We start from the raw sequence: 21,121 nt of genomic DNA, 5'->3' as shown, positions 1-21,121 counted from the left end.
GATCAGTTGTAGAATTTTGGAACACTTATTATGTTCGAGTACAATGACTTTTCTGGAGACTAGAAATCTACTCTGCAGGAATCAGCGTGGGTTTCGAAAAAGACGATCGTGTGAAACGCAGATCGCGCTATTCGTCCACGAGACTCAGAGGGCCATAGACTCGGGTTCCCAGGTAGATGCCGTGTTTCTTGACTTCCGCAAGGTGTTCGATACAGTTCCCCACAGTCATTTAATGAACAAAGTAAGAGCATATGGACTATCAGACCAATAGTGTGATTGGATTGAAGAGTTCCTAGATAACAGAACGCAACATGTCATTCCCAATGGAGAAAAGTCTTCAGAAGTAAGAGTGATTTCAGGTGTCCGCAGGGGAGTCTCGTAGGACCGTTGCTATTCACAATATACATAAATGACCTTGTGGATGACATCGGAAGTTCACTGAGGCTTTTTGCGGATGATGCTGTGGCATATCGAGAGGTTGTAACAATGGAAAATTGTACTGAAATGCAGGAGGATCTGCAGCGAATTGACGCATGGTGCAGGGAATGGCAATTGAATCTCAATGTAGACAAGTGTAATGTGCTGCGAATACATAGAAAGAAAGATCCCTTATCATTTAGCTACAATATAGCAGGTCAGCAACTGAAAGCAGTTAATTCCATAAATTATCTGGGAGTACGCATTAGGAGTGATTTAAAATGGAATGATCATATAAAGTTGATCGTCGGTAAAGCAGATGCCAGACTGAGATTCATTGGAAGAATCCTAAGGAAATGCAATCCGAAAACAAAGGAAGTAGGTTACAGTACGCTTGTTTGCCCACTGCTTGAATATTGCTCAGCAGTGTGGGATCCGTACCAGATAGAGTTGATAGAAGAGATAGAGAAGATCCAAGGGAGAGCAGCGCGCTTCGTTACAGGAACATTTAGTAATCGCGAAAGCGTTACGGAGGTGATAGATAAACTCCAGTGAAAGACTCTGCAGGAGAGACGCTCAGTAGCTCGGTACGAACTTTTGTTTGAAGTTTCGAGAACATACCTTCACCGAGGAGTCAAGCAGTATAGTGCTCCCTCCTACGTATATCTCGCGAAGAGACCATGAGGATAAAATCAGAGAGATTAGAGCCCACACAGAGGCATACCGACAATCCTTCTTTCCACGAACAATACGAGACTGGAATAGAAGCGAGAACCGATAGAGGTGCTCAAAGTACCCTCCGCCACACACCGTCAGGTGGCTTGCGGAGTATGGATGTAGATGTAGATGTAGACGGCAATAGAATCGTTCCGCAGTCAGCAATTTTCTGAATAGTGTTTCTCGAAAAGAACGTAGCCTTCCTTCCAGGGTTTCCCGTTTGAGTCCCTGAATTGTCTCCATAACATCTACCAGTAACAGATCTAGCAGCCCACCTCTGAATTGCTTCGATGTCTTCCTTCAATCCGAGCTCGTATGGATCCCAAACACGCGAGCAGTACTCAAGAATAAGTGGCACCAGCGTCCTATATGCGGCCCCCTTTACAGGTGAACCACTCTTTCCTACAATTCTCCAAATAAACTGAAGTCAACCATTTGCATTCCCTACCACAGTTCTCACATGCACGTTCCATCTCATATCGCTTTGCGACATTACGTCCAGATACGAGGGTAAGTCAATTATTATCCGCAAAGTAGTTATAAAATTTTATTGTACTCAAATAGGAAACGTACAAGAACATCATTTTTCGACATAGTCTCCTTGCGTTTCAACGCACTTGGTCCATCATTGTACAAGCTTCCTGATGCCCTCATAAAAGAAGGTTCTCGGTTGGGCTGCGAGCCAGGAATGCACCGCTTCTTTCACTGCTTCGTCCGAGGCAAATCGACGGCCCCTTAATGCTGTTTGAGTGTACCAAACAAGTGATAGTCAGAAGGGGCAAGATCGCGACTATATGGAGGATGATCCAATACTTCAAATTTGAGTTTCTGGAGCGTTTCAGCAGTGTGGGCAGCAGTATGCGGATGGGCATTGTTGCGCAACAACACACCACCTTTTGACAGCAATCCTCGGCGTTTGCTTCGAATTGCAGGCTTTAGCATGGCAGTAAGCATCTCACTGTAACGTACGCTGTTTATTGTTGTGCCCCTTTCCCCTAATGTTCCAGTACTGGACCTTGTGTGTTCCAAAAAACTGTAAGCATCAGTTTTCCTGTGGATCGTTGGGTCTTAAACTTTTTCTTGCACGGCGAATTTGGATCATTCCATTCCATACTCTGCCGTTTACTCTCTGGCTCGTAATGATGGATCCATGTTTAGTCATGATCCTGTCTAAGAAGTTGTCCTCTTCGTTTCCATAGCAAACCAAATGTTTTTTGCAGATACTGTGCGGGTTGTTTTGGAACTCATCTTCCACAAACTTTATGAAACCCAAGTCTGTTGTGGACGATTTCGTAGGCAGAACCTTGACTAATTTGCGGACAATGTGCCACTTCTTCAATATTTAACTGTCTCTCTGAGCGAACACTCAATGGTTTCTTCATTTGTGGTGGTAAACAGTCGTCTGGCTCCTTCATCATGAGTAACACTTGTGCGACCACTCAGAATTTTTCAATCCATTCATAGACACTCCTCTGTGGCAAAATACTGTTCCCGTACTGAAGCGAATGTCTTTGATGAATTTTGGCTCCTGATATACCTTCCGACCGAAAATACGGATCATTGAACGTTGCTCTTCTTTGCTGCAAATAGACTAACTGTGTCAAGCAGGACACTTGGTTCAAACCTCCCACTCATCTGAATTAACTTAATTATTTTCATATTTAGGGCTAGCTGCCATTCATCACACCAACTGCAAATTTTATCTAAGTCGTCTTGTATTTTCCTACTGTCACTCAACTTGGATGCCTTACTGTACACCACAGCATCATCAGTGAACAACCACAGATTGCTGCCCATCCTGTCCACCAAATCATTTATGTATAAGAGAACAACAGTGCTCCGATCACGCTTTCCTGAGGCACTCCTGACAATACCCTTGTCTCTGGTGAACACTCACCATCAAGTACAGCGTAGTGGGTTCTATTACTTGAGATGTCTTTGAGCCACTCACATATCTGTGAACTTATTCCATATGCTCATACCTTCATTAACAGCCTGCAGTCAGGTGTTGTGTCAAATGCTTTCACAAATATGGAATCTGCCTGTTGCCCTTCATCCATAGCTCACAGTATATCATGTGAGAAAAGGCCAAGCTGAGTTTCGCATGAGGGTTGCCTTCTAAAACCACGCTGGTTCGTGAACATAAGCTTATCAGCCACAAGAAGGTTTATTATATTCGAACTGAGAATAAGTGCAAGGATTCTGCAGCACACAGAAGTTAGGGGTATTGGTCTGTAATTTTGTGGGTCTTTTCTTTTACTCTTCTTATATACAAGAGTCACCTGCCACTTTTTCCATTTGCTTGGGACTTGGGTGGTGAGTGAGATATTTGTGATAAACAAGCTAAATAAGGGGACAATGCCGTTGAGTACTCTTTGTAAAATCGAACTGGGTTTCCATCCAGACTTGGTGATTTATTTGCTGTCAAATCTTTCAACTGTTTCTCTACACCAGGTATGCTTGTTACTATGTCGGCCAACAGGAGTTTTTCTGATGGTCAAATGGTGGTATGTTTGTACAATTTTACTGTGCGAACAATTTCTTGAACATGAAATTTAAAACTTCAGCTTTCATTTTGCTATCTTCAATTGCCACACCAGACTGGCCAACAAGAAACTGAATCGAAGCCATTGACCCGCTTAACGATTTTACACGAGACCAGAATCTCTACTAACCTTCGCTTGTCGTCATTTGTGTGTTCCCTTTTGAACCTAGAGTGCAACAGCCTCTGCTTCCTCGGCATCCTCTGAATTTCATTATGAAATCATGGCGGGTCTCTTCCATCCTTTACCCCATTACTAGAGACATAACTCTCCAGACCATGATTTACAATCTGCTTCGAAAATGTGTTCAAAGTTATTTTGCATGGCTGTCTGTGTGTACACCCCACAATAAATCCATACACATCACAGTTTATACGTGGTAGGTTAAGGTCGCCTCCTACTAGTATTGCATGATCTGAGTATTTACACACTATTGACCGTAGACTTCCTTTGAATGACTCTAGAACTGTCACAGCAGAATCTGGTGGCTGGTAAAAACATCTAACAATTAACTTGGTTTCACCTACACCTGTTATACCGACCTGATAACTACTCTGTCACACTTAACTTCAACCTCATTAGAAGCAATATTTTTGTCAACTGTAATGAACACTCTCCCTCCTGTGGCCTCTAATCTGTCTTTCCAAGATACGTTCCACAACTTGCAAAGTATTTTAGAGCTTTCCACTTCAGGCTTCAGCCAGCTCTCAGTCCCAAGAATAATTTGAGCACGAGAACTTTCCTGGGAGCAAGTAAATCCAGGAACTTTATGAAAGTCAAAGTGTTGTTATCCTGTACACAGATTCCTTTGCTGCGTATCGACTGGTGATACTACTGTACTTGTATGGCAACTGACAAGGAAGCAGCAACCTGACTCTTTCATGGTTTTTCCCAATTTGCCCAACTCCTCCAGTCCAGTTGGTAGCATACACGTCTCTAACCATCTGCTGACATTAGCATAAGCACTCAATTCCCAGACAGAAACTGATCAAAGGGGAGATCCTGGCGAGGTCCGACTCTCACTTGAACATATCATCATAGTGGAAGGTTTTGTTAGAGGATTACGACCCTCAATTACATGGTGACCTAAGGTATTGTATATCATATGACCTCAAAATTCTTCATAGGGCACCTTTCTTTTCAGGAAGAAGAAACAAAGTTGCTCATCAATAATTTTTTACTTCATTATTAATTCTAACCCATATAGCCTTGATCCATCTGGAACTGACTAAGTGAGGTGGTGTAGTGATGGAGGTCAGATTTAGGTTTCCCATTATTTCCCTAAACTGCTTAAGCCAAATTCTGGGATAGTATCTCTGAAATGGCACAACAGCCCATTTCCTCTCCCATCCTTCCTAAATTAAACTTCTACTCTGTCACTGATTTCATCATCAACAGGACACTAAACCCTATTTCCCTTCCTTTTCTCGCCTGAAAGGCATTAAACAGGCAATATGTTGGACTGTGTCTTCCATAGACAACTAAGTGAATGATAGACGATCCAGTGCTCCTGCAGTATGGACAAAACATTTCCCATTTACAGTATTGCAGTTCTTCCATTGTACACAAAGATCCTATTTATGGCCATTCAAAGACAACAAAGCTCACTAAACATCTCAGCCACATATGGTAACACATGTCATTTTAAAATAAAGAGGAATATTCCTAAACAAATTTTCTCAGTTGGTTTGCTCAAAATGAGTCATCCAGATGCATGGCACTTTGGTGGCAGAAAAATAAGCTTCATCATTAGTTTCCAATACTCTTAGTGCATAAAAGAAATGCTTGCAGTGCCATTATCTTAAACCTTTCCTATCCTTTTTTGTGCTCACTTCATTCTCTCCAATTCTTATTTATTTTAAGACAGTAAGGATGTAAAGCACTACGGGTTATTACACTAACGTTTAAAAACAAAAAACAAAAATAAATAAATAAATAAAATACAATGTGAAGTCACTTGAAAACATTATTTTTTACACTAGTTTTTGAAACAACAGTGGCGTTTGTTTATGATTGTTTATCATTTTTTCTATATATTACTTCTTAAAACAGTCTCCTGAGGGAAGTCCAGGCTTCCTCCTGCACGTTTCACAGTAGAAAATTGTTTCTCTTTTTCCTCCTTGCTCCTTGTGTTTGCTGCAAACCATGCAGTCCTTTGTTGATTCTTTTTCTTTCATTGTACATTATAAAACAGTTCTTCCCACTCAGCCTCTCCTCTGTGTTGTCAGACAATGATGGTCTTTCCTCTGAATTTGTATTTCTCACCTGGCCAACTAGCTGTCTGATAAGATTTCTTCTGTAGAAAAGGTATGTCTGCAGTTATTTTTCATGTACACTTTTGTCTATTGAGTAAAGAATGTAACTGTTCACTACAGCAACTTCAATCAGCCAGAAGAATAATTTTTTACACCACTTGTATGACTGCCTTGTAAAACCACAGCAATCACAGCACTGATCAGACCTGTGCCCTCTTGCCATATGCTATGTGTATTCCAAAATAACAGTGGGTTTCAGGAATTGCACAGGTTCCTTCTTCCTATAACCATTGATCAACTGGGTCTGAGGATCAAAGAATGTACTCAACATAGTCACAAACCTCTTGTCATGGAATGAAAGACATAATATTCAACTCACTTTGATAGGCACATTACTTATATTCAGCAAGTTTTTCCTTCTTCAAAATGCACGGAAAATGCTTCCCAGAAGGTATAATTGTATCTATTATATGAAATTTCAATTTGTGCAATTCCCAAATAAGTTGAGAGCTGGTGTAGCACCAGTCAGTATAAAAACTGATAGCCTGAACCACCTACAAAAGGTAGCAGCTGCTGCACCAAATGAACCAAAATGGTAAATCAGGATAAATTAGACCTTCTGTAGTTGTGATTCCATAGTATGGAATGTGTGAAAAAAACATAACCATTTTCTTACTGACAGAAAACTCATAAACCTCACTTTGTACGCTTCTTTGGATTGTACTACTTGAACTGAATACTTCCTTTGAATCCTACTGTGCTCTCATCAATAGCCACATTTCTTTTTGTTACATACAGTTGTTTCCATTTACTGTCAATGTATGCATTCTTCACCTTGCTCCCTCTTATAAACTGACACCCCTGAGCTGTGACAGGTCGAACTTCATGCAGCATCCAATACATTTGAGAAAAAAATGGAGGCAACATAAAAAATTCTCAAAAAATGGAGTTTGTTCTAGCCAGTGTTCTGTAAAAATAATCAACTAATTTTGGCTTCAAATTCAAAGCCATATTCTATATTACACAAAAAAAACCTTCAATTCTTCTAACAAAACATCCCTCCACGAGTGCCACACTGAGTGACTTTCTGTATCTTTTATTTAGCATACATATTTGTAGCGCTCATAATTTCACTAACAAGATTGTCAGTGAAGAAGAGTTATAAATATTCAAATTTTGATTTTTGTTCCAACACCATGAGGTCTGGTGAAACACTGTTGCATGACAGAAAAAGGAAACTCCATAAGACCACAGCTGATATAATAATAAACTTTCCAGATACTCATATTTGGTAACCTTTTCACTAGTAAGATTGCCAGTGAAGAAGAGATGGAAATATTCAAATTTCGATTTTCATTTAACACCATGAGGTCTGGTGGAACATTGTTGCATCACCGGAAAACGAAACTTCATGAGATCACAGTTGCCATCAGAATAAACTTTCATGATAATCATATTTGCTATAGTTTGGGTTTCTTTATCACAGTCTATTCCATCAGTAAACTCTAGTTCACTAGAACTTCTATCACTGCACATGACCGAAGTATCTTCCCAGTCACTTTCATCACTGAATTCTCCTTCATTCTCAATGCCTTTGAGAAGTCACCTGGCAATATCATCATCACTTATACGTTTCCTACTGGCCATTATCATACAATAAATGTGCGAATGCAATATGCTTTGAGTTGTCAGATCTTCGTCCTAAGTGCTGCCCTGTGCCTAATGAATTCTAACAATTGGGCACAAGGAAAGCACAACAATGGAAACATGTCTGACATCGGAACCATAGCAGAAAATGGTAATGTTGGGTGTATGCTGATAATGTTGGACGTATCCTGACAGCTGATCAGAAAGATTAACCTATAGCCTTGACTAAAGTTTTTCATTATTTTCTATCTTATTTTTCAGTCTCATAATTCGACTCAGTATATTCCAAATAGTAACAATCCTGTTTTGTTAATGTTTTGACATATTACTTAGAAATGTTACTCTATTAGCATGTAGGGAAAATAGAAATGGGTAACAAATTGAACAATGGATACCAGTTTTTAAGTACCACACGTCAGTGTCTGCCTGTCCCAACACATACCCAGAAGGCTATACAGATTTCAATAATCAAATAATACACTTCAACAATAAATGCATTAGCCAATTGTAATCTGCATCCTTGGAAAATGTAATGAAAAATAATATGAACCCAGTGCTGCCTGCAATGCCAAAACACTACGGATTCACTACTAATACTGGTTGTTTCCACACATTTCTCCATGTCACCTTGTCATGCATGGCAGCATTCCTAGAGATACTAGTAGTGTCTTATGCCAAACTATTTTTTTTCTGGACGATTTCTCCTGGCATTTGAGAGTTACATTTACATTTCACCACCTTCCCCTTCATTATCTCCACCCCATTACCTAGGAGATAGTACGTAATGTGTGAGTGCTATTTTACTGAAAGTTCTCCAGTTACTTATATGTCACCACTTCCTACTACCTCTGCTATCAATGAAGTCCTCAGGACTGTCCGCAATCTGATGATGATGATGATGTCCCACACTCTGCGAAGCGTAGGGGATGATGCGTGAGACCCGCACCGCCTACTAGGCAACATCCTTGCTGAGGTGGTTTGCCATTGCCTTCCTCCGACTGTAATGGGGATGAATGACGATGATGAAGATGACACAACAACACCCAGTCATCCCGAGGCAGGGAAGACCCTGCCGGGAATCAAACCCAGGACCCCGCGTGCTGAAAGTGAGAATGCTACCACAAGACCACGAGCTATCTACACATACAATATCTTTATCTGCTGTTTTGATCATTCCTTTGACTGGTTTAATATCATCCTATAGTTCTACTAATCTCTTCATCTTGAGTGTCTAATCTTTGTCTGTCCTCGGTGCTTTTCCATCAACTGCTTCTGTTGTAGCTTTGTCTTTCACAGCAAATTCAATAGCTAGAGATCGTAGCTGCCACATGCTGTGCTGACAACTTCGAGACACATAGAAAGACTGTCAAATACATGGAACTGCTGTCATTGCATAGCTAATATAGCTCATTGCCCACAAAAGCACAATCACTTTGGGCCATATTTTGCTTTGCTGACAACTATTCACTGACATCATGTTCCAATACACCTGGCTGTGATCCTGGAATCTAAATCTGGTTATTTCTTATGACTTGTTTTACTTAGCAGCAGACTGCGCTCTGATGCAACCACAGAGTTCCTTGGTGGTTCTTTTGGGTGGCTATAAACAGGGTGGTCATAAACAATCTAAACAGCATGTTAGGGTGTTGTAGGGTAGGTTGTGCTGATAAGTAGATGTTATGAAAAAACATTTGATATGTTATTCCATTTCCCAGTTAATTAGCACTGAAGTTAGCCAATCACGCAGTTGCAGACACTCCGCCAGATAGATACATTTAGTGTCAGTTGTTCTCACAGCACAGATGATAGCACATGAGATTGCTAAGTCTTTGAGTTGAATTTGATCCTTACTACTGTCCCAAGTCCAATTTTTGTATCACTCCCTTGTTTGTTTTTAGGAAACCAAATGAAGAACACATTTGGTGACACTATCTCTGGCACACCATTTGAATTTGTGTGTGCAATGGCCAGATTGGCTAACTTCCATGCTAATTAACATGGAAGTAACACAAGATGCTGAATTTTTTTCTTAATGATCTTCTCAGCCAAATTATCCTGCAACACCCTTACAAGCTTTCCAGACTGTTGCTGAGCACTCTGTATATCCCATTTACAAAGTCAGGGGCTGGCTGGTTTATGAGTTATCAGTACATCTCCTTCAAGTGCCAAGCTGTCTGCTCTTAGTTGGCTTAGTTCATTTCCCACTTACCTTTTATTTGCTTTTCTCTGCTAAAATCTCCTTTTGTCTACTTCTTCTTTCTAGTGCCTCTTTACTTCATATTTTAGCTATACACATATATAAAATAATCTTTGTGTCACACCAAATTTAAAATGCTTACCATTTCATCAATTAAAGTATTAAAAATTCTTGTTACAGAAGTATGCACTGTGCAGTGCGGCTTACTGTTTCCAGGAATATTTATTTACCTTTTATCCTGTAAATTAGGAACAAAAGATCTTATCTTATTTTCACGCCTGAAACACTTTTGAGAGAAAAGTTATATTTTCTTGCTTGATGACAGGCAATAATTGACAGATTGGAAGCATGTTTCTCTCTCTTTCTGTTTGTATCTGTTTGGTCTACATGTAAACTGCATACATAAGCACAAGTTATGTCTCACTGCGACTACATCAGTACTTCAGGGCTTTCATCCTCTAACTCGTTTTGAAAATGGCAACAACCAATGTATTTTCTCAATTACATAATACACCCTCTTGATAGGGTGACTTACAAGTTCTTTTAAATCTACATTGTAAAATCTAACAGGTCCTAGTAACCCATCGGGACACTGATCTATTTTCCATTTATTAACTTCTGTTGCTTTTTAATCCAGCAGTCACATGACACTGATTTGGGGAAATATAATGTTTAGTACATGGAGAAAAGTAATTAACACATTACATACTTCTTTTTTTATCTTACAAACAATCAGCTAATATGATTCCTAACAACCAAGTTCTGCAATTATGTCTAAAATAAAAAGGAGTACACTTACCACTATGCCCATCATTTTTTATACTATGCAATTATAACTAGGAGGAATTGTGTTGAAACTACTTCTGAGCAGAATATTTCAATACTCACATCACCATTGTCAGTTTCTGTGTCAGGGGGTCAAAGATTACTAGTCATCCCACAATGAACCAAAGGAAAAAATGAGCTTTTTGTATACTTACCGGCCTGCAATGCCTGTTGGTTGTATTTCCTGCACAAAGATTCCAAGTTCACCTTTCTCCTCACTTCGGAGACCAACAACACTGAATCCAAGACTGCTCCCTTCTGGTTTATACAGCTGCAAGGTGACAAAAATTCATAATTTGATATTATTGCACGAATTCTACACAATTAAGGTAAAGTACAATGTGAGCATATAAACTGAATTCTCTACGCAACAAATCAGCACGGGTAGATAAAAAAAACTCATTTCTTTTCAATAAAATAAGACATAATGTTCCCCACTGTACACTCACAGTTAATATTTTTTCTTGCCTCTCTCTAGGCACAAATAGAACAGAAAAAATATCCCCAATTCACACATTTTGGACACTCATTCTTATGAAAATGTTACGTGTAATAATAAAGGCAAAATGCTGGAACATAAAAAGCACAATACGTAATGCTAACAGATTATTGAGACAAGGGAAACAAATAATATTAATTCTGAAGTGTCATACATAACATGAACTAAAGTACAGAAATGAGGGTTTTATCCCTTTTGTGACAACTAAATAAAAGTGAAGGAAAATGTGCCATATTGCTGATATTTTATCAAATCCAGCAGTTTTCAAATATCTAAAGTGAAGGATCATGCACTATATATTTTTGTTTTCTTTTCCCTTTAAAAATACAAGCAAATCAAAAATAAAACTGCCACATCAAAAGGATAGAATTATGAAGATATACAACCACTTTAATATTTTACAAAATGACAGGATAAGGGTGAAACTGGTTCTCTTGTAGGAAGGTGAGAATAAGTGCCATTTTTTTCTTTTCCTCAAAAGGTGGGAAGAAGAAAAGCACAAAACTAAAATGTACATAACAGTAAATATGATCAAACCTTCACCAAATACCCTAAAACAACATGTATCACAAAAAACTACAGGAAAACATCTGCATAAAACAATTAGTGGAATGCAGGTAACACAACACACACGTAGTGACAGGTCAGGAATATTTACAAAATACTGTGGGGGAGTGAACAGTTTATGCAGTGAAAGAAATAAGATGTTGAATACCATCCACGCTACTGAAATAACCATCACACATTTTACAGGAAAAAGTGGATAACCCATAGCCAATTTACATTTTCACCAAAAGCCAACCAAACCATTGGTCTTTGCCTACCTGCACTGTCAGTACCTCCCTGCCTTGAGAGGATTCCTGTATGGCTTTCTGGAACTCTATTGCATATGTTGGAGTGGTTATAGGGGGCAGGGCGACGTCCTCAGGGGCCAAGGATGGACTAGCAATCTGATAAAATGCAACCATATCAATTTGCCACAAACTGCACTTTCCAGCTATGTCATAAAACTTTATGTAGTCACAGTAATATATTCTAATTATGTATCTGTAGTACAAGCTTAGACCCTGCTGAAAATAAATGTTCAAAAGTATTGTACAACTAGGACACAATCTGCGTTTCCCCAAATTGTCAAAACAGAGCATAAATGTGTGTTGCACATGACTGGAATGCACCTGCTGATACAACCATACCTACTGTCTCCAAAAACATAACAATGTCACAATTATCAAAACAATTTATTAATGTTGGTGAACTTGCTATGAGGAAAAACAAAATTACTAAGTATTAAAATTTTCAATTATTGTTAGGTTGTATGAATCTCCTTTTATGTCCAGTATTATTTCACATACAAATATTTAAAGCAAAACTGAACTTGATGAAAATGTACTTTAACAACATTTTGTTTTGACACCAAACAAATTTCAGTTTCTAAAAGTGTATTGAGATTAAATATACTCAACATATAAGGGTGCTCATCATCAAACGAATAAAAGTGTTCCATTAATCTCCAATGGCCCTGAAACTCAATACACACTGACCAGTACAGAAGACCACCTTGGGAACTACAAAATAGTTCTCAATAACATTGTTTTGGATACATGAACAGTATATTTCATATGTGAATGTGTGTGCGGTAAAGTGTACTACAAGGACTGTAATAGACTTCTATGACTGTGCTTTGTATATTCTGTGGCATTACCTTAACGACGTACTGTAATGCGGTGTTCCATGTAATTATGGATATTGAAGTACAGTTTAGCTTATTCTTGCATTTTCCATATTCAGAATTACTTATTTCGCTGTGTACGTCCCAACAGAAATGATTATTTAACTACTTTTTTTCCTTTCTCTCTCTGTGACATCACTTTCTCAATTCTCTGCAGTTCTAATGTGTCACTCCTATTTCCTGATTAAGTAGATGCATTATCTGAAACATCACACATTAATCGCATATGCTACCAGCTTCCTAATTTGCATTTGTCTTGCAGCTGCACCTTTGTATCAGTGTTTTGGATGCCTTACCGTTCCTTTGACACTCATACATTTCCCTTCTTTTACTCTTTCTTCTTGCATTCACAGAAGCGTGAAGACGTTACAACCATTGCATTTGCCATATACCATTTCTGTGGAGGTTTCATTTATTGTTATTTGAGGGGCATAAAACCTACATCTATACCAGTTCCTTATTCAGGTCTTTCATAAATGAATTACGTTTTCATATGATGGTTCCAATTAAAAAAAGGTGTCTGAATCTGCCTTCAGCATGGCTACATTTATGTCAGTTCATCTCAAATTACACAACAGCAGATACTTATTCCAGTAACAGTTTTTTCGTCTATTTATACACTACATATCACATTTATCTACAGTGGAGGTTAAATGTTAATCTTTGTACAAGGTGCTGTTTATCTTCAAATCTCTCCATATTTCATATGAGTTTACTAACAATGCCACTTCCGAAACCACAACCGTATGCTTGGAACAGCTTCAGCTTCATAGAGCTAGACTTTTTCTGACAAGTCATTTATATGTATCAAACAGTAGACTGAGACAATGGTTATGTTAAGAACAATATACTCAATATATCATTCTCAATATATATATACTCAATATATATATACTCAATATATCATTCTCAATATATATATACTCAATATATATATACTCAATATATCATTCCCACGTGGAATGTTTCCCTCTATTATATTCTGAACAATATACTCACTTCCATTTGCTAGATTGTCTATAACCTGACAGCAAATCTTGTCAGGTATATGGGAGGCATTCAATAAGTAATGCAAAACATTTTTTTCTGGGCCAACTCTGGTAAAAAAAATGCAGAACTTGTTGTGAGACAGTGTGAAATATTCTCACTTATGCCTCTACAGTTTCATCAAGTTCCAACAGATGTCGACACTACACACAGCCTTCAAAATGGCATCCATAACGAAGGTGCTTTCCAAGCAGAGAGATGTAATTGAATTTCTTTTGGCACAAAACCAGAGCATTGCTTGCACAATGTCTACAGAGGCCTGACAGAAAACAAAAGCACAGTGAGCCACTATGCAAGGCATCTGTCATCACCACAACAAGGTTGTGCAAACCTGTCCAATCTCCCATGCGCCAGTCAGCTGCACGCAGCTGTAACTCCTACAAAAAACATCTGGACACTCTCATTCAAGGTGATCAACAGATCACAACCAAACATGATGCTGCTCACCTGGATGTCTCCAGTGATAGTGTTGACACACTTGCCCACCAGTTGGGATACTCAAAGGTATATGCCCACTGGATTCCTAACAGAAAACCATAAAGAGCAACAAAGGACCATCAGTGCAAAATTACTTGCATATTACAAGGCTCACTGTGACAGACAATGGGGAGGCTATTGATGCACCAAGATGTTGGCTCCGACATCAACCAGTAGAGTGCTTGCTAGAATGCAGGCATATGGGCCTTCCCAGTATGGTGGTATAAGACTGTCACACTGAAAGGAGATTATGTTAAAAAATAGGGTTTTGTAGCCAAAAGAGTGGGGAGTAATAAGGTGTATTGGAATCCTGAATAAAACTGATCCACTTTCAGAAAAAGAAATTGTTATGTTACTTATTGAATGCCACTAGGTGAAGAAGTGGAATTCAATCAAAGACTTTCAAGAAGCCCAGAAATCTGACTTCAACATGAACGCCATTATCTAATGCCTTCTGCATCTTGTGAATTAACAAAGAAAATTGGGTTTCATATGGGCAGTGCTTGCAGAAACCATGTTAACTCCTACAGGTGGGATGTTTGGTTTCCAACAAAAGTCACAACAGCACAACATATGCTCTATAATTCTACAACATACTGACATTAACAATGTATGTTTGCTGATTTGTGCACTTGTACTGTGCTTCTTCTTATAAACTGTAATGATTGCCCTTTCTGCAGTCATATAATACACTTAGTTTGTGACATTTGCCTGCTTTATTTCTTCGTTGATAGTCCTCGGTGTCGACGTACTGCATTTTCATACTGGCTGAAAAATGGGGGGTGGGAGTTCAACACTGACTACTGTAAATGAAGTAGTCGACAGTTGCTTTTCCAGTTCTTTGCTTTCACTGTTCACAGCCCCCCCCCCCGGCCAATATTACACAGTTAACAGGACCAGTTCACTATTGGTTAACTATTGATAAGCCTCATTAATAGTTTGCGGGCAAACATTAGCATACTGCGACAATAGTTAATCGTTGAATATCTACGAGCAGTAAAAACATAACCACACAGTACTTACAGAATAATACGGTACGTGTGGCACTATTGAACAGACACTGTCATTATTTTAACACACTTATTTCATGGGTAAGTTGATGCATTGTTGTTGATCTAACCAATAAATGTTCCTTGTCTGAAAATTGGTCATGGACTGACTGTCTCGGGACCAAAACTTGGGCCTATATATATCCTCACAACAATAGGCACTGAAACTATACACTGTCTCATGTTTAGCTTACTGAAATTAAAATTAAAAGATAACTCATTCAATTACTTGAATATATAGAAAAATTTGTTCTTTTTAACAGTTTCTCATAGCACAAAGGTTACACCGAATTATTTGTTTAAATGATGACATTAACAGATATAGTTATACAAGCAATACTTTTGACAAAATTGGTAATTATTTTGGAATTAATTAAGGGCTGGCTTTGCTAACATAATTTCGAATGGAGCCAAACAAATACTTAAAGAATGCTAGTGGTTCATCTTCTAAATGTTTATAATTAGTACAGAATTTATATTTGTTTATAAGTCAACAATAGAATCTACGTCACAGAACAATCACTGATTTCACCCTATAACAAAGATAATAACTACAAATAGTCAAAATGAATTATAAAATTGATAACACACACAAAAATAAGCACAAAATTAGTTCTGGTGCTATATTCTTTAAGACTGAGGGCCATACTTTCTCTTCTATGAAAATGCAGGTTATACTCATATATGTTAATGGTAAATTAGTCAAAAACTGAAAAAAATGAATTTAGGGAGGCAGATGGCAAAACAAGATAGGAAGTAAAAAGATCCCAGCTTGTTTCATCACAAGTTGTTCCAGCAACCTACAATAAACTGTTGCTAACAGTGAGATCAGTCCTTCTGTATATTCAATACAGAAGCTAATAGGTCCAGTAGTCTTTCCTCTATTGAGCAACTTGTTCAAATTTTTGATTCCACACTTACTTACTTCCAAAACTGTCATTCTGGTATCTATTCGACAGTTGGAAGTTGGAACTGTGTTGCTGTCTTTGGTGAGGCAACTTCAGAGGAAGTATATAACTGTGTAGGCTTCCACGGCCAGAGTCAGTTGACATAAAAGTTTTCGGTGTATGATACCGCATCATAATGGAAAAAATAAAATAAAAAAAATTTAAAAAAATAAATTAAAAAAAAAACTACTGCTGCTGGAGAAAAAAAAATCCATGCGTGAATAGGCAAACACCTTCACCGCGTTGGGGTGCAGCCTGTCTTCTATAGTGGTCATAGGATCCAGGACGTGCTAGGCTCCACTAAGAACAAGATGGATGCATTACACACTGCAGGCGTTTATGAGGTGGAATTCAAATGTGGAGAGGCATGCATCGGCGAGACTGGTAGGCCAATATCAACGCGCATTGGGGAACACGAGTGCTATATTCGTCTAGGGCAACACAACAAATCTACAGTGGCAGAACATCAGCAAGACTGTGAAAAAGAAATAAAATTCAGCGGAGCCTGTGTGTTAGCCAAGCAGCCAATTATGTTGTTGTTGTTGTTGTTGTTGTTGTGGTCTTCAGTCCTGAGACTGGTTTGATGCAGCTCTCCATGCTACTCTATCCTGTGCAAGCTTCTTCATCTCCCAGCACTTACTTCAACCTACATCCTTCTGAATCTGCTTAGTGCCTTCATCTCTTGGTCTCCCTCTACGATTTTTACCCTCCACACTGCCCTCCAATGCTAAATTTGTGATCCCTTGATGCCTCAGAACATGTAACATGTCCTACCAACTGGTCCCTTCTTCTTGTCAAGTTGTGCCACAAACTCCTCTTCTCCCCAATTCTATTCAATACCTCCTCATTAGTTATGTAATCTACCCATCTAATCTTCACCATTCTTCTGTAGCACCACATTTCAAAAGCTTCTATTCTTTTCTTGTCCAAACTATTTATCGTCCATGTTTCACTTCCATACATGGCTACACTCCATACAAATACTTTCAGAAACGACTTCCTGACACTTAAATCTATAATCGATGTTAACAAATTTCTCTTCTTCAGAAACACTTTCCTTGGCATTGCCAGTCTACATTTTATATCCTGGCTACTTCGACCATCATCAGTTATTTGGCTCGCCAAATAGCAAAATTCCTTTACTACTTTAAGTGTGTCATTTCCTAATCTAATTCCCTCAGCAACACCCGACTCAATTCGACTACATTACATTATCCGCATTTTGCTTTTGTTGATGTTCATCTTATATCCTTTCAAGACATTGTCCATTCCATTCAACTGCTCTTCCAAGTCCTTTGCTGTCTCTGATAGAATTACAATGTTATCAGCGAACCTCAAAGTTTTTATTTCTTCTCCGCGGATTTTAATACCTACTCTGAACTTTTTCAATTATGACAAAACACAAAATCAGAGAGGCCATCGAAATACTTAAACATCCCAATAACATGAACAGGGAGGATGGACTCAGGCTTGCCCTATCTTGGCTGCCAGCAATCAGAGCCCAACAGACCGCACTGTCAACACGAGGCACGAGCACTACCGGCAAGTAACTGCTGCCATGCAGCCGACGTCCAGCAGTTGGTAAACAGCAGCCAACTTTTCATTCAACAGTGACCACCAATTATGGTACACAACACAAGAGCAAATAGACAACAGAGGTCACGTTCTCCCTCCCCCGCAATAACCTATTAAAATAAAGTTCCCTCTCCTTCTTCCTTAAGTGACCAATGAAACTACTTACCTTTTTAAAATTCTGACATAATGGCATGCGCAGTGAACAGTAACAACAAAATATAAAGGACACTGCATAGCTAGAATGCACCATTAGACCCAGAAGAAGGCCACTGCAACTGTGGCCGAAACGTTAGTTTTTCTCCAGCGGCAGTAGTGGTTTTTATATATATATATATATATATATATATATATATATATATATATATATATTTTTAAATTGCATTATGACGTGGTACCATACCCAGAAAACTTTTATGTTTAGAGGAAGTATTTCAGTCATCATTTTATCATCTATTGGTCTCATCATGATCGATGAGCAACTGGACAGATAAGTTTTCTAAATTGATTGATTTGGTGTAAGACTAAAACTTTTTAGGGTTTTTTGATAATATGGCAAGTAAGAGTTTCATTCTGAATTCACTGAATATTTCTCACAGAACATTCTGTATGTTTGCTTTGACTTTGTTATGAATTTGTTTCTCAGCAGGGATTCAGTTTGATTTGAATCTTCCATTATTTTGTAGTGAATTTCTAACAGTGTTACTGAACCATGGTGACTCCTCCTCATTCCTATCTTCCACATCACATACTTTTTTAGAACATGGCCTAAAAATACATTTTAATTTGAGTTGGACAGCTTCTACATTCTCCTCACTGGCAATGATGACGTATAAATCAGTAAGCAACTTCCAGAACAATTACACTGGGCAACAGTTGCTGTGCAAGGTCAAGAAACAATTATAGGATGCACTAACTGTTGAAGCTCAAGGCTTTGTAATAACATATTTCTTACAAAAAAAGAGTGATAATTTTGAAATAGGAGTTAGAATGTGAGTGGCCAGGAAGTCTGACACTGAGGCAAAGAACCTGTCCCAGAATCCAAACAACCACAGAAAACCAAGCAAACTAAAAAAAGGGAAATCTTTTTCACAAAGATCAAATTTCATTTCCCAAGAACATTTCTAATGCCTTTCTTGTTTTCCAGAAGATTGATCCTGTTATCCACTGCACTGCATATTGTAATATTTCACTGAACTTTTGAAACTCATAACAATGCATACATTATTTTAATTGTTCAGCTTCACCCAGTGTACAGTGTACTTCATGATGAAATAGTTCACAGACGAACAGCTGGATGACAGTATCCAACAGGCATATTTTGGCAAGTGACCGTGATGGCATCATCGGGTGTGCTGATGAACTGAGTGCTTGGAGGCCAGCACAGCACTTTCATCTCTTCACCCCCCCCCCCCCCTCCCTCCAATCTGCTGTTCCATCCACAGCCCACACCCAGCATCTCCATCCCCACTCCTCCCGCCGACACACTGCTCTGTACTAGGTTTGTGTCCAAGTATGTGTGCCAACAAAACCTGCCCCCAAAGTCAGTTCATTCTTCGAAGTAGATATCCCACAATGAACTGACTTCAGAGGTACGCACAGGAACAGCAGAGGTGCTGTCAGCAAGCGTACCTGAGTGCGAACCTATGACAGAGCTATGTGTTGGCGGAGTAGTGGGAAAGAGTTGCTGGATGCAAATGGAGATAAAATGGCAGGTCAGAGGGAGGGACAGGGGGAAGATAAAAGCACCATGCTGGTTCAAAGCAGTCAGTTCATCAGCACACCTGATGATGGCAATGAGATCACTTGCCAAAATATTGGCCCACTGGACACTGACATCCAGCTGTTCACCCATGAAATATCTTGTCAATGCACACATTATTTAAAAAGAGCATAAAACAAGGATAGTATGCACAGTGTGAGAGATAAGGGGATGTAAATGAGACAGAGGAAGGACTTCTAATGTGTTCATTATCAGCTACATCAAGCTAGGTTCCCAGTGTGTCTATATCAATCATAAAGTTACCAATGCATGTAAATCATGCCTGTGGAAATGCCTCCACCATCAACAAAAATGTTGCTTGTATTTCACTTAATATTCCACCTGCAAGACTGTTCCCGTATAAGACAAAAGGTGCAGTGGAGAACAGTGAAACCATTTTTTACAGTTTTTCTTCCAGTGGCCATACAGTAGAACAAAAAAGCCTATGATGGATCTGTAAATATTAACTGTGAAGTAACAAACATCTGGCTTTGAGTCACAACACATAATTGCATATGGTCTGACAACTTAAAATTGTGAAATCATTAGGACCTGTGTTTTCTCTGGCACTTATTACCACAGTAATAAAATTAGAATAACTGAGACATACATGGAAGCCTACAAACAACTGTTTCTTGAGGAATATCTGTCAACAGATATTGAAAAATATAAATGGGACTGGTTGGTAACAGATACCCATGCCACATACTGTTAAACAGGTTTTAGAATGTACAGGAGAAGAAAATGTAAACACGTAGGGTACTGAAGCCCATGAAAATGAAAGCAGCTGTGTAATGTTTTTACAGTCCTTAGTGACGGCACTTGAGTAATGGTGCTGTTCAAATGCACATTCGTTTTTTATTTAACAAATGCTACAAATTTAATTCCTTTACAGCAAATCATTAATAGCAACTTCCAAAAATTTCAGCATCATTAAAGTCAAATAAAAAATCATGTAAGAGCTGAATGAAATGTTGTGTGACTAACTCTATGCCATAATTTAGAAAACAACCAATCTATGATTCATTGGTTTTCTGGCTCAGACATTTTTTGGCTACAAATGCAGAAAGATAAATAGGTTCTTGAAAACATGGCCAGTGAGTTTAGGAACAACGATGATTAACAAAACATCTCTCCAGTTGATCAGCACATTACAACAATTTGATAAAGTAAATTTCAATTACACCCAGTGGTACAGTCAAAACAGCAAACACACCAAAAGGAATTGTGACAAAATAGTTTCCATTGAACAAACATTTGGTAAAGCAATTTCAGCCAGTGTCCATATTTAGTGGCAGCAAAGATCAGTGCAGGTACCACCAGTCATTTGGAGCTCCTCTTTTCAAACATTTAATAACTGGAATGTAATGGTGTTCTTCAAATCAAAACCTTCTATTAGGTCTACAGTACTTTCAATAAAAATATTACCCTTAAAATT

General features: G+C 38.6%; 1 protein-coding gene across 3 annotated transcripts in view; it reads right to left on the bottom strand.

Moving 5' to 3' along the window:
* LOC126482282 (patj homolog) overlaps nucleotides 1-21,121 on the bottom strand; it is a 520,071-nt gene that overhangs the window by 474,546 nt on the left and 24,404 nt on the right. For 2 of the 3 annotated variants that reach the window (XM_050106268.1, XM_050106267.1), the window contains exons 4-5: nucleotides 11,925-12,050; nucleotides 10,757-10,872 (exon numbers count right to left, since the gene is read on the bottom strand). In XM_050106268.1, the coding sequence (XP_049962225.1) occupies nucleotides 10,757-10,872; nucleotides 11,925-12,050 (242 nt within the window). The remainder of the gene's footprint in view (nucleotides 1-10,756; nucleotides 10,873-11,924; nucleotides 12,051-21,121) is intronic. The other variant, XM_050106269.1, reaches the window with a different exon arrangement.

This window comes from Schistocerca serialis, chromosome 5 (genome assembly GCF_023864345.2).
Source record: "Schistocerca serialis cubense isolate TAMUIC-IGC-003099 chromosome 5, iqSchSeri2.2, whole genome shotgun sequence".
Classification (NCBI taxonomy): Eukaryota; Metazoa; Arthropoda; class Insecta; order Orthoptera; family Acrididae; genus Schistocerca; species Schistocerca serialis.
This window is presented reverse-complemented; position numbering and strand designations above follow the sequence as displayed.